Source organism: Strix uralensis, chromosome 1, assembly GCF_047716275.1.
Source record: "Strix uralensis isolate ZFMK-TIS-50842 chromosome 1, bStrUra1, whole genome shotgun sequence".
NCBI lineage: Eukaryota > Metazoa > Chordata > Aves > Strigiformes > Strigidae > Strix > Strix uralensis.
In genome coordinates this window covers 51,756,852-51,768,668 of record NC_133972.1, presented here as the reverse complement: position 1 = coordinate 51,768,668, position 11,817 = coordinate 51,756,852, and the positions used below count along the sequence as shown (strand labels likewise).

The 11,817-nt window shown below is 39.7% G+C and overlaps 1 protein-coding gene across 1 annotated transcript in view; it reads right to left on the bottom strand.

Moving 5' to 3' along the window:
* Nucleotides 1-5,703: 5,703 nt before the first annotated feature.
* The window catches only part of ARMC3 (armadillo repeat containing 3), a 51,815-nt gene continuing 45,701 nt past the window's right edge, over nt 5,704-11,817 (bottom strand). The window contains exons 15-17 of the mRNA XM_074892384.1: nt 10,507-10,704; nt 7,901-8,063; nt 5,704-6,389 (exon numbers count right to left, since the gene is read on the bottom strand). Coding sequence (XP_074748485.1) covers nt 6,180-6,389; nt 7,901-8,063; nt 10,507-10,704 — 571 coding nt within the window. The 3' untranslated portion in view covers nt 5,704-6,179. The remainder of the gene's footprint in view (nt 6,390-7,900; nt 8,064-10,506; nt 10,705-11,817) is intronic.

Below are 11,817 nucleotides of genomic sequence, written 5' to 3'. Positions count from 1 at the left end.
ACGGCCAGCCCCACTTCTCAGCATTTGGGTAGCATCCCTCTGGCTTATAGGGCTGCAGATGTCCAGTACCTCACATAGATCCAACGTACGGCATCGAGAGAGCTCTTTTTTTAGCTTCTGTAGTTCAGGGAAATAGTTTACCCAGGCAAAAAAGAGGTCTTTTGTCAAGGTGTGGTAAGGGTTTTGCCATTGCTGCATTATCAGCAAAGTTTGTTGAGGAGAGACTGGCCATAGATTAGGAGATTTTTTCCTGCAGAGCAATCCTGTGATTCATAACCACCCTGGCCCACAACCAAACCGATGTTTATCAGTGTGTTTTCTTCCCTGAGGTGAAAAGATGTGACTGACCTTGTTCTGCTCCAGCGCAGCCAAATCCCAGCAGTGGCAGTGCAGATGCTTTCCCTGTCCAGCAGCCTGGAGCCCAAGCACCCGCCCTCGCCCACCTGCATGGCAGCGAGCCTGTGCAGTGGGAGGTGGGTCTGAACTCACCCTTGCTATCCTGAGCAGCATCCGTGTGCCTCATACACTATCCCAGTGCTGGTAGCAGATCGCCTGGCTGATCCTGCCATTAGGCAGAAGCAACCCCTCCAGGGCCGTGGTGCTGGCATGGGGTTGTTTCAAAAGCAAGTTGGCAAAGCGTCATGCAAAGGAGTTCAGGGGTCTTGGAGGAAGGACCCTAGGATCTCAAATCCTGCCTTCTCAGGCACTTCCCAGTCCCCTGGGATCCCACCATTGGCTATGGATACTCTGCTCAATGTTGTGACTCTAAAGAAGCTTCTGGCATTCCCAGGCACCCCCCCTGGTATGACTTGTTGGACAGACATGCCTTAACATGTAGGTTACAAACCTGCAGGAATGCAGGGTGAACACACACATGGCCAACACAGGTCCTTCAGCTCACTTGCACTGAAGTGTGCTGCTATACTTGTGCTTCTGCATATGGAAAAGTCCTCCAGAGAAGATGCAAAAAAGTAAAAACAAAAAAGAGGGAAAGTGAAGGAAAGGACAGAGCAAGTTAACAGATGATGCTGTTACACAGGCCAGTATCATGAATAACTTACCAGTCATATTCAATAGCGCTTTTATTCTATAAATAATAACTTTTTGAACACAGCTTCGTTGTCTCCGAGCTATGGTTTTCAGCAAGCATTGTGCTTTCCTGGTTCCCTGCTGGTCTGGTTGTTGTGGCTGGACTGTGCCCCAGCAGACATGTGCATGTCGCGCTGCACGGACACCATGCGTGGGGGGGCCGCACTGCCCAGTGTTTTGGGATGGGACACCCCAGCTCTTACCACTGAGTGATGTTTTGGATAGAAGGATACCAAATCTTTCTACTAGTTCAACTCAGTTGTCACAAGGGGTCATTATTAAGATGATGAGGATAAATACTAATGGGCACACAGACTAGATGTGAGAATGCTTCTTCCCATTACCTGTAGGTTGACACAAGTAACATTTTACCGTCCGCAGAGGCTGTCATTTTGGTTTGTGCCTTGTTCCTCTGTGACAGCTGTCACCGAACCGTCCATGCTGGTTACTTGTTTGTAACTCCCATCACTGGGGCAGGGGCTGGGCTGAAATGGGGTCCTGGGCCACAGGCAGGGGTGGGGGTGGTGGTCCGAGTCAAGATGGGTCAGAACCAGTCAGGCCTGTTGCTTCACCTGGGGCCCTGACAAGTGATTTTTATCGCAGGAACTTTTAGCCAGTATCTTGTGCTGTAGTACCAAATAGCCCAGGTGCCCAAACCTATATTGCTGCCTGAACTGCCACCTCCCTGCTGGCAGTTGCTGTCGCATGGCAGTACCTCATTATGGAAAAAAAAAAAAAAAAAAAAAAGAAAGGCTTATGAAGAATGAAACCCCTTGTATCAATCAATTGATTTTTCAATTGATCTGAGTGACTAAATCAATAAATGTGACTCTGCTGACTGCTCAGTTTCCTATCAGTGAAATCCTTGAGGCTTTTAAATTAGCTGCCACTGAATCTCCATTCTGGCACTCAAAGCTCTGTAGGACCAAGAACTCTGGCACAGGATTAGAAACCACATTTTCACAACCAGCCTCTGAGAACAGAGAAGGAATAGTAACTGGAGAACACCTTCAGGAGCTTGTGAGAGTCTACAAACCAAAATATTCAAAAGTACTGTGAAAGTTTTTCCCCATTTTGGCTAGTTCATTAGTCCTTACACCATGGGAGTGAAGACGTGGGAATGAAGGAATGAAGCTTGGCAGATGTATTTTTCTAGTTAATCAAGAAAGATACAAGAAGTATAAGAGCTGTTTATTTATTATTCTTTCTTAAGTCTTGAACTTTGGGCTTGTCTTTATTTGATACATCCTGTTCTTCAGACTCTTTCTCTGGTGTGTCTTATTTTCCTCTAAGATCAGAAGTAACAGAGTGTACACATGAAATGGACTAAGTCCGTGAAGTCAAAAAAGCCATCTCCTGGAAATCTGGACTTTCCACCTCATGGAGCATAAGAGTTGTCATTTACTGTTGCATTTAGCAGCTCAGGATGTCACAAAGGCATAATGGCCAAATCCTTTATTGCACAAGGAAATTGTGTGAAAGTCTGGAGGATGAACTGCAATGTCATGTTAAGCATATAATTTCCATAGACAACCTTTTATTTTGCATGACGATGAGTCTATCTGGTACCTCTTGCTTGCTCAGCTATCACATGGCAATGGAGTTATCTGTCATGGAACCACAAGGAAACCTTGACTCACATTAGGGTTCAGGAAGACCATGGAGCTATACAGAGCATCCTGAGATCTATGATACTGATACAGGTTAGGCTTCCCACTGTAACCACTGACGTTACGGCTTATCTGGAGAGCTTTAAAGACATGTTATTAGACCTTGCATACTAAGATTCCTGAAATGAGCTGTACCTACTCCTCCAGAGCTCTTAATTCTAGGAAATCATGTAGCTAAATGCTCAGTAATTGTCAGTTGTAAATGGATTATTAGGAGCTATTAGGAAAAAAAAAGAGAGAATACATGACAAACTCTTCAATATTGTATGCAGGTTTAGTCTCATTTCTAAAAATAGTGTAACTAAAAGAGGTACAAGTAAGGAACAGCACAATGACCAAAGGTATGAGTAGGAATCCACACAATAAGTGATTAAATATATCCTGCATATAAGTATACTTAGGAAAGAGTAGTAGTTAGGAACACTGAGGGAAGATAGGATGGAGACCCATAAGAAAACAAGCATTATGGTGAAGCTAAGTAGGAAATGGATGTCCACTGTCTCTTCTGCTACAAAAACTAGGAGGTATTAAATGAAAGCAGCAGGTCACAAGTTCAGAATTAAAAACAGTTACATGCTTTGCACATCTGTAGTGAGGGTAGAAAGCTTTAAGAGCTGTTAAATACCTAGACACAAAGAAAGTCCCTGAACTGCAAACTGCTGAGCCTATCAGTGTAATCTGGAAATGTATAAACATATTTGTGCCGTGTTGTTAACCTTTTCTATATTGACCATTGCTGGAGATGGGTTATTTGGTTGGATAGACTCTTGGCTTGAGCCTGTATGTCCATTCTTATGCTTTCTTCTTCTACTTTGCTGTGACAGCATATGCTGTCTTCGGGCTTTGAATTATATGGGATTTTTTTTGCTTATTTTCAGTCTTCTGAAGGAAAACAGGTACTGCAAATGAGTTGTTGGAGAGAAGACTCTTGTATAAACTAGCAAGAGAGCTATGAATATAATAAATGTATTAGTGCACTTTTCTATCTTAACTGAGTTGACATGCTAGCCAGTAAAGGTCTACTGCCTCTCCACAGTCTCCATTTTGACACTCTGCACTGATAATGAGCTGGATTTATGAGCAAATGAATCATGTAGTATAAGAGGTGCAGATTCATGCAAAGGAGATCTGGATGAAATAATATGTCACCATTCAAAACCCGTATTTACTAATAAAAGACCTTTTTGTTTTTCCCTGAAGCCAAGTTTGATGTAAAAAATAACATAATAAAAGTTCCTCTTGGATCTGAAAAGAAACACCTGCTTTGCTCCAAGAGCCTTGAGTTCTTCTCAGGATCCAAGGTTAATCAGCAACAGAGATTTACTGGAGGAAGAGTTCATTTCAATTTCTACTATGCAAGGGAGTACACAGTTTGAGGGAGTGATGTTCTTCCATTGCTGTAGTTTAGCAGTGGGTAATCCAAAACTATTTGAAATGCATTAATTCTATAAATTACACAGCAGTTGTTCCCTGCTAGCATAAAGATAAAACAAGTGTAAGTTAACCTCAGTGCTCCTACTGTTCAGGGATCAAGGGCAACAGAAGGGAAGCACGGAAGCGCTGGTGCTGCTGCTGCCAGCAGTATGTACTGCCTCTGCATCTGCTTGGGGAAAACCTGAAGAATCCACTTCTGCAGCGAGGTGTTTACCAGAAGCACCCCTCAGAAACAGGTGTCAGCCAAAAACTGGTTTGAAGAGCTTGGAATCATCCACTTAGAATCCCCTTAGCCACAGTGGTCCCTGCACACACAGAGAAATGTCTAGAATAGAAGTTTCCTAATTTTTATTTCAAAAAACTTACATTTTGTCTTTTTAAAAATATTGACTTTTATTAGAAACAACAGAAATTGCTTTGTTTTTCAAGACCTCCTCAAACAGAATAAGTCATACTTTAACATTATGGTTCCAATACAAAATAATGAAATTCCAATGTAAGAAAACCATACAAAATGATAGCTAGTAGGAAATTAATTCTTATTTCACTTCCATTTACTGCACTTTCAAAGTTGCAGGTTTCTATACCCAATCATGCCAGACAGTGAGAGCATATCACTTTTCATCAGTCCCCTACCTGCTACATAGCAATGATAAGAAACACATCCTCACCTTCCACTCAGTTCTGCTACCATATTGTGCATTTTGTTTCCAGAGTTCTTTTTCATTCTGATGTTGAGAGTACTGCTGAACTTAAGGTAAAGAAATCAACATTGAGGCCATATAAGTGAATTTACAACAGAAAGATAAAATATTCCCCAAAGGGCCACCAGAAAATCATGCTGCATGTCAGAAGAGGAAGGAGGGGGAGTGGCGGGATCATGCTCATAAGCAGTAATGAATACAACAGATATAAACCTCCTCAAACCAAAGCGGACTATACAAGTGACTGTGCTTATACAAACATTAAAAAATTAAAAGAACACATACCCCAAATTTTTTATCACATTTTTGGCGGGCAGGAAGAAAATGCCTTGTTGTTGGTGTTCTGGTCTTCTGAAATCAGTTTTGCGCAATGTTGCCTGCATTGGCCTAACTTCTGTACAGGATTTTTTCTCGGTTTTCCACAGTAAACTCACTTACTAGTGGTGCTCCCTGAAATACTCCAGCACATTCCTGACAGCTTCACCAGCAAGTGGTTACTAGAGTGTTCTAGCCAGTGTTTTGTCTCTCTTAGATGCACCACCACATTTCAGCAACACCATGTTACCCAAGGCTGCAAGAAATACATATTCCCTGTCAAAAACTTCTCAGAGTCCATTTTATCTTCAAGTGAAAAATAAAGAATTTAAAGGGAAATTGCAAACAATAACTTATCAGTCATCTGTCTTCCCTGTGCCAGAACAAACAGTATTTACTTTCATCCAGGTATGTTATTATCTGTAATTATTAACTCTGCCAAGTTCCAAGAAATATAAATGGGATGTTTTCTACAGAGGCTAAAAGTATACTGTTATCTTAGTTCTTCTAATTCTCAGTTCTTGGGTTATTTCACACAAAAAATTGTCCAGTTGTTTTTAGGTGATGTTATTTCACCAGATGTCATATTCTCTTGCTTCATGGACATATAATTCCTATAAATGTGCATGGGAGTTGAAGGAACATAAGAAAAAACCAAATACACTGTATTTTGGAAATAATTTAAACCTATTTAATAAGCATTATAATGGTAACACATACCAAATATTCTTTATCTACCAAATTTTTATCTGTAGTTTTACAGTTTAGTCTTAAAATACTACAAAAAAATTAACAAAATTTCTAAGCCTTGAAGTTGGATACCTAAAATATGTTTAATTAAACATTGAGGACACCGTACTAAATATGCTGCTTTTTCATAGCTGGACCTGAAACCCCTTATGTTTCCTAAATATAAGCACTGCAAACACCTTTAAGATAGTTATTTTGGTGAAATTTGTCAAGATGATTAAATATGTTTGTACTGATCTGCCTCTGCACTTCCCTGTTTTATCAAAAAGCCTGGCTCAAACATTAGATCTACAATATACTCTTGAGGAGGAAGCAGAAGTCCAGCTATTCCTTGAGGAGAGGCATCAGCCAATTTAACTTCATTCCAAGCTCTGTTATACTTGCCACGAACTAAAGTACAGCCAATGCCAATTCTGTCTGCTATCACCTAAAAAGGATAGAGAAAGGAGTTAATCACAGTTAATACATGTAACTTCTGTGATATACAGCAAGGCTAAGAGATACTTAAAAAGAAAATACCTGAAAGGCCAAGAGCTTTCTAGAAATAGATTTTGTAAATCTCTAAAGTGTTCCAAACTGCAAATCTCTATTGTTGGTTCTGCTTAGAAAGTGTAGGGTTTTAAATGTTATTTCTGCCATATTCTATGCACAACATGAAAAATATTCATTTTAACTCTTTTCAGACATTGATACATTTGTTTATCAGCCAGTCCTTCAGATCACAAAAGAAGCGCAACACCCACAGTACCCAGCAATGTTTTTTTCTAGTTGGAAGACTTACTTCTGAATAACATTTTGAAAAACCGTCTATTCAAGCAATGAGGTGTAGGTACATTGCACACATATAGCTAGTGTGAAATATTAAGTGTAAAAATGCAATATTTTTATCAATGCAAGTTTAGGACTGTTGCTTCACTCCAAAGCATACTCCTTGCTTTTCAGCCCTGTGAATGTGGGAAGCAATGAAATGTGAGGCAAGCTTCTGCTAGATGAAACACCTGCCTTTCCTCTGTGCTGCGCTATCACTGACAGACATATAATGGTTTCCAGCTACAGAACTGTTTTCTCAGAATGCATCTGCTGTGAAGGAATGAAATCCTGAAGGATTTTTAACTTGTTACAAGTGCACAAGGATATCCATTGCTTAGACTGCTGTGGCTTTAAGAGAGATGATCCATCCCTACAAAGGTTTCTTAGGACAGTGCAGGATAAGCAAACATCAGTGGTGCTTCAGCACAATTAATTCATGCCCTCAGACCTCCATAAAATATGTCAGGAACTTTCTCTCCCCATGGGTACCACAAATTTAGGATTGTGCTCTTTCTCCTGTGTACTGTTTCCTAGGTCCTTCCTGCTTAATGTGCTAGGCCCTTGCTTCTCTTTTTCCTTTTCATCCAAGAAGGAGAAAACTCCAGCTACCCAAGAGCCAAGGAAAAAAGATGGGACAGATAAGCAGGCTGCACCAGTATGTCTTCACACGAAGACAGAAGAAATGAATCTTCCCAGTCTAAGAAACTAGAACATAAAAGCTGTTATATACTATCATAGAATACTGGATAGATACCAAATAAGAATTGTCCCAACAAGTTTACATTTGCAGCATGGAAAAAAAGGAAGCTGCATAATTCAATATTTTACAGTTTACAGAAAATGTAAAATGTTTTGACTCCCAATCAAATATTTTGGCTTTTTGCCATTTATCAAGTATTCTGCTGATATCACTTAAGACAATTTAATGACAACAAGAATGTTTACAGAAGGAAGCGATGCTGGCTTCCATTCACTGGGAAATCAACTTTGCCAGTGAAAAATGACTTAAGTGTATACAAAAGATTTTACATGAATATAAATATTATATTATACTGATGCAAGTATACTTTAGTTTATAATATCCATTTAACATCAATATGTTATATTGTAAAATAAATGTTAATGTACCTTGAAAAGTAAAGCCCTGTGGTAGAATGTCCCTTTTTTTACTTTCCCTATAGGCACAACGTTGCATTTCAGTTCAAATTCTATTTCACTGATGTGAAGTTCCCAGCTGAATTCATGTAGTTTGTCTCTTTCAATTGGGCCACCCATCTTGTCTGCAACAAACCTGTTCCAATGTATACTGGGATCAATTACATCTATAATTTATCACAAAAAATGTAGCAAAATCAAATGTATACAAGCAATAATTGAATGACATACAAGACTTTAATACTTTTGCTATGTTTGCTTTATTTTTTTTAATTCAGTAACTGGTATTTTAATGCTCACTGTTAAATACAGTTAAGCATAACTCAGGTCATTCACATTTGTCACAGACCTAAACCAAGGTGCAACAGCTGTCAGCAGAGATTCTGAAGAGGTCTAGTACAGGCACAAAGTCCTCAGAGGAAATCATTAATAACAGCGTAATTCCTGAGGAAGTCGTTCAGAAGCTAGTCATCTTTACAGCTAACAGATTACGTGAGCTATGTATTACAATCCCCAGCCCTACCATTTGTTTGAATAGTAATAAAGGCATAAGAACATATGTGACAAAAATAAAGTCATAGGTAATTATCCCAGCACAAGAAAACAACTATATCCATAAAGGGTACTTTAACTTGTACATGTGCTTTCTCATATTGAAGTCAGTATTCAGGGGGTGAGAGGTGTGTACTTATCCATTCAAAAGCATGGCTCAGTCACAGAAACAGAAGGTCAGAACTCAGTGCAAACACTGCCAAAAGCATGCCTTTTGGGTGACTGTGCACACACGAGATCAAGCCCTGATTTGTGAGTCCCTACCTCCTCATACACACACCTTTACCTCCCCTATGCATGGCCCCTGTATGTAAAGACCTTTGCTCCTCACAGTGTCCTCAGCCACAGGCACACATGTTACTGAGGACTCTCTGGACAAGGTGTTGCAATGCTGATGTGGGAATCACAAGCCACTGCTTCAGACAGGGAGTTAAAATCTGCATCGTGTCCTCTGCTGTAACTGTGAACAGGCTCTGTCTGCACAGTACATGCAAGGGTACCTCAGAGGCCTTATTTCTGAAAAGCTAGGGCCTGGGGAGGTACTGGTTGCGACTGCATGGGCACAAGGAGTTATCACCAAGCAGGCTAGACATGGTATCTAAAAGCTGGGAATTACTGGGTGAACCTGAAGAAGCTGGGGGCTCTAGGCAGTCCCTTGTGCTGCTTGTGCCTACAGCCAGCCCTCGGTAAAGAGAGCAAAGCTTCTTGAGCCTCCATGCACACCACTCCTGCGTGCACACAAAGATGTGCTGCGTTTGTTTTAAAGGAGACAGCCAGCACTACCGTGTGTTCCCTCGTCTACCCCAGCTCCCTCCCCAGTGAGCACAGCAGGAATTCTGCTCAAGCTGCCAGGCTGCCGAGGGCTGCTGCAGCTGCCTCCTCCTCCCTTTCCTATTCAACACACACTATTCAGGCAGCAGCCTAAAATGGAGCATACACATAAAAATCCCCACAGAAAACATTCTACTTAAAACTTCCCGTGATTGTTTTGCTGGGTTGTGTGTCTGCAAGTATTTCACTGGTGTGTCTGAAGAGAGGATTTGAAAGAGCATTTTATGGATTCCACCTTGAGGAAGGCAGCATGATTTATACACAGCTGGATAGTTAAGGATGAATATCCGTCCTGTCAAATTTTGCAATCAACAGAAAAGTCATTCCTCATATCACATTAGATCACTTCATTAAAAATGAGTTAGTGGAAGAAACAAATTTTGTGAGACTCAGTGGGATCTGACGCCAAACTCTCCAGATTCAGGAGGTAGCCAGGAAACTGCTAAGATAGTAAAGGTTAAACTAAGGAGATGAAAGGAGACACACTGCTTGGAGATGACAGTGATTGGTGCCTAGGCTGAGTAGTCAGTGCAACTAATTAATCACCCATCGATTACAACAGTCTGTACAGGCACCATTGCAATATCCTGGCACTATTAAATCATCAGGATATTAATTACAGTAGCACCTAAAAACTACATTAGGAAAATGTCTCATGCTTTTGGCTCTATAGGAAAACAAAATACAAGAGAGTTCCTGTCCCAAGGGGTTTCTAACTAAACCAACTAGGCAAGAAAGATCATAAGAACAGACACGATACATGTAAGTTGCAACAGTCTTGACTATTAGGTTGGAGTTCTAGCTTGTGCATTTAGGCTCTGCAGCAGCTGGGTCTCTCCTGCTCCTTGATGATATAGATGCCATATGCAGCTGATGTGTTCATTGGAAAGGATCAGTACAGATATATCAATGCGAAAAAAACCCTGAAACTGTCCATGTATTTTCAAAATGAGAAATGTATACTCTTTTGTTGCAAGTGATATCTTATTTAAAAAAAAAACAAAACTAATTACAACAAAATTAGAAACAAGAAGCTTAAATTCTAAAATTATGTCAAAATTCTGGACCAAAGCGGACTTGGATTCCAATTAAGGATGGGAAAAATAACAAATTTAGAAAAGTTGTCCTTGGATGAGAAAACAGTTATTTTACAAATTCAACTTACATTATTTATGGAAATATAATTTGGTACTCACTGTGCAAGAGCCATAACCTGTTCCCGGGTAGTCATTAGGGGTAGAATTGTTTTGGAAGCATCATTAATGTAATCCAGTAAAATGAAGTCAGGTGGTGGTAGCCAACGTGAATTTTCCAGATTTATTTCATCCTGGACTTTAGGTGTAATCTGAGTAACTTCTTTCGATTTTTCTTCTTCTTTTTTCCCCTTCCCTTTTCTTACACAGAAAACAATATACACTTATTTAGAATACTGTAATATCTAAAGTCCAAATTCAAATACAGTAGTTCTCCAACAGAACATTTTAGACAAACTGATTTGGGGGCGGGGGGAAGGTAGGAGAAATCCTTTCTCTTGATAATGAATACTCCAAAATCTACAAAGCTGTAGAGAACACTTGTGGAGCATGCCTGCAGGAGATGGTTAAGAACCAAATGTCAGTAGTTCCATGTTAATTTTGCTGTAAATTCTCATTTTACTTTTGTCTATGGCTCTTATATGCCTTTCCTATAAATGGACTATCTAGGGGAGAAGACACCTATGTACATATAGGAAACATTTTTAGACAGTTATGGTTTGGTTCCATATGGATATGAACTAAAAATCATGAACTCCAATGAGTTTTAACTTGATAGAAATTTGGACTTCAAATAAAGGAACAAACTGTATCAAGAGCATGGCTGAAATCTTGACAGGACATGCCAAGCAGTAGTCTCTGTGGTTGCAAATCCATGTACTTCAAGCATTATGCAAACTACAACATGGCTTGTCAGATGAAGTTTTTATAAGAAGTCTGTGTTTTTGCTGCCTTTTTTCATTGTACATGCTACGTATTGCACTAATGCTCAGGATTTGAAAAATGACTATGATCCTGAACAGGCATCATAAGCACCTAGCAGAAGTATAAATGAAATTCTTGTTCTGCTTAGATTGAATACTGTGCCTTTCACAAGTTATGTAGCAACTATAAAATCAGTACCTCACCAGGGGTATCATTAAGGTCTATACAATCAGACATATTAGGATTTTTCATTCGTGGGAACACATAGAACTTTTTTTTGTAAGCATTATATCTTTTTTCAGCATAGGTTCTGAATAATTCTACCGTGAAATATTACAAAATTTCTTTCCTTTGTTTAAGAGTTCTGGTTTATTTTTTAAAATCCATAATACTTCTGGCATTCTTGGAAGGAACAAAAAAAGAAATAAAGGACTATTAGAGTACATGGCTCCAGGGCACACTATCATTATTGTATGATCTTCAAATTATTCTTAAAATTTTTACAGTGAGCAGCAGTCTTAAGACAGAAGGCATTGGACAAAGCAGAAG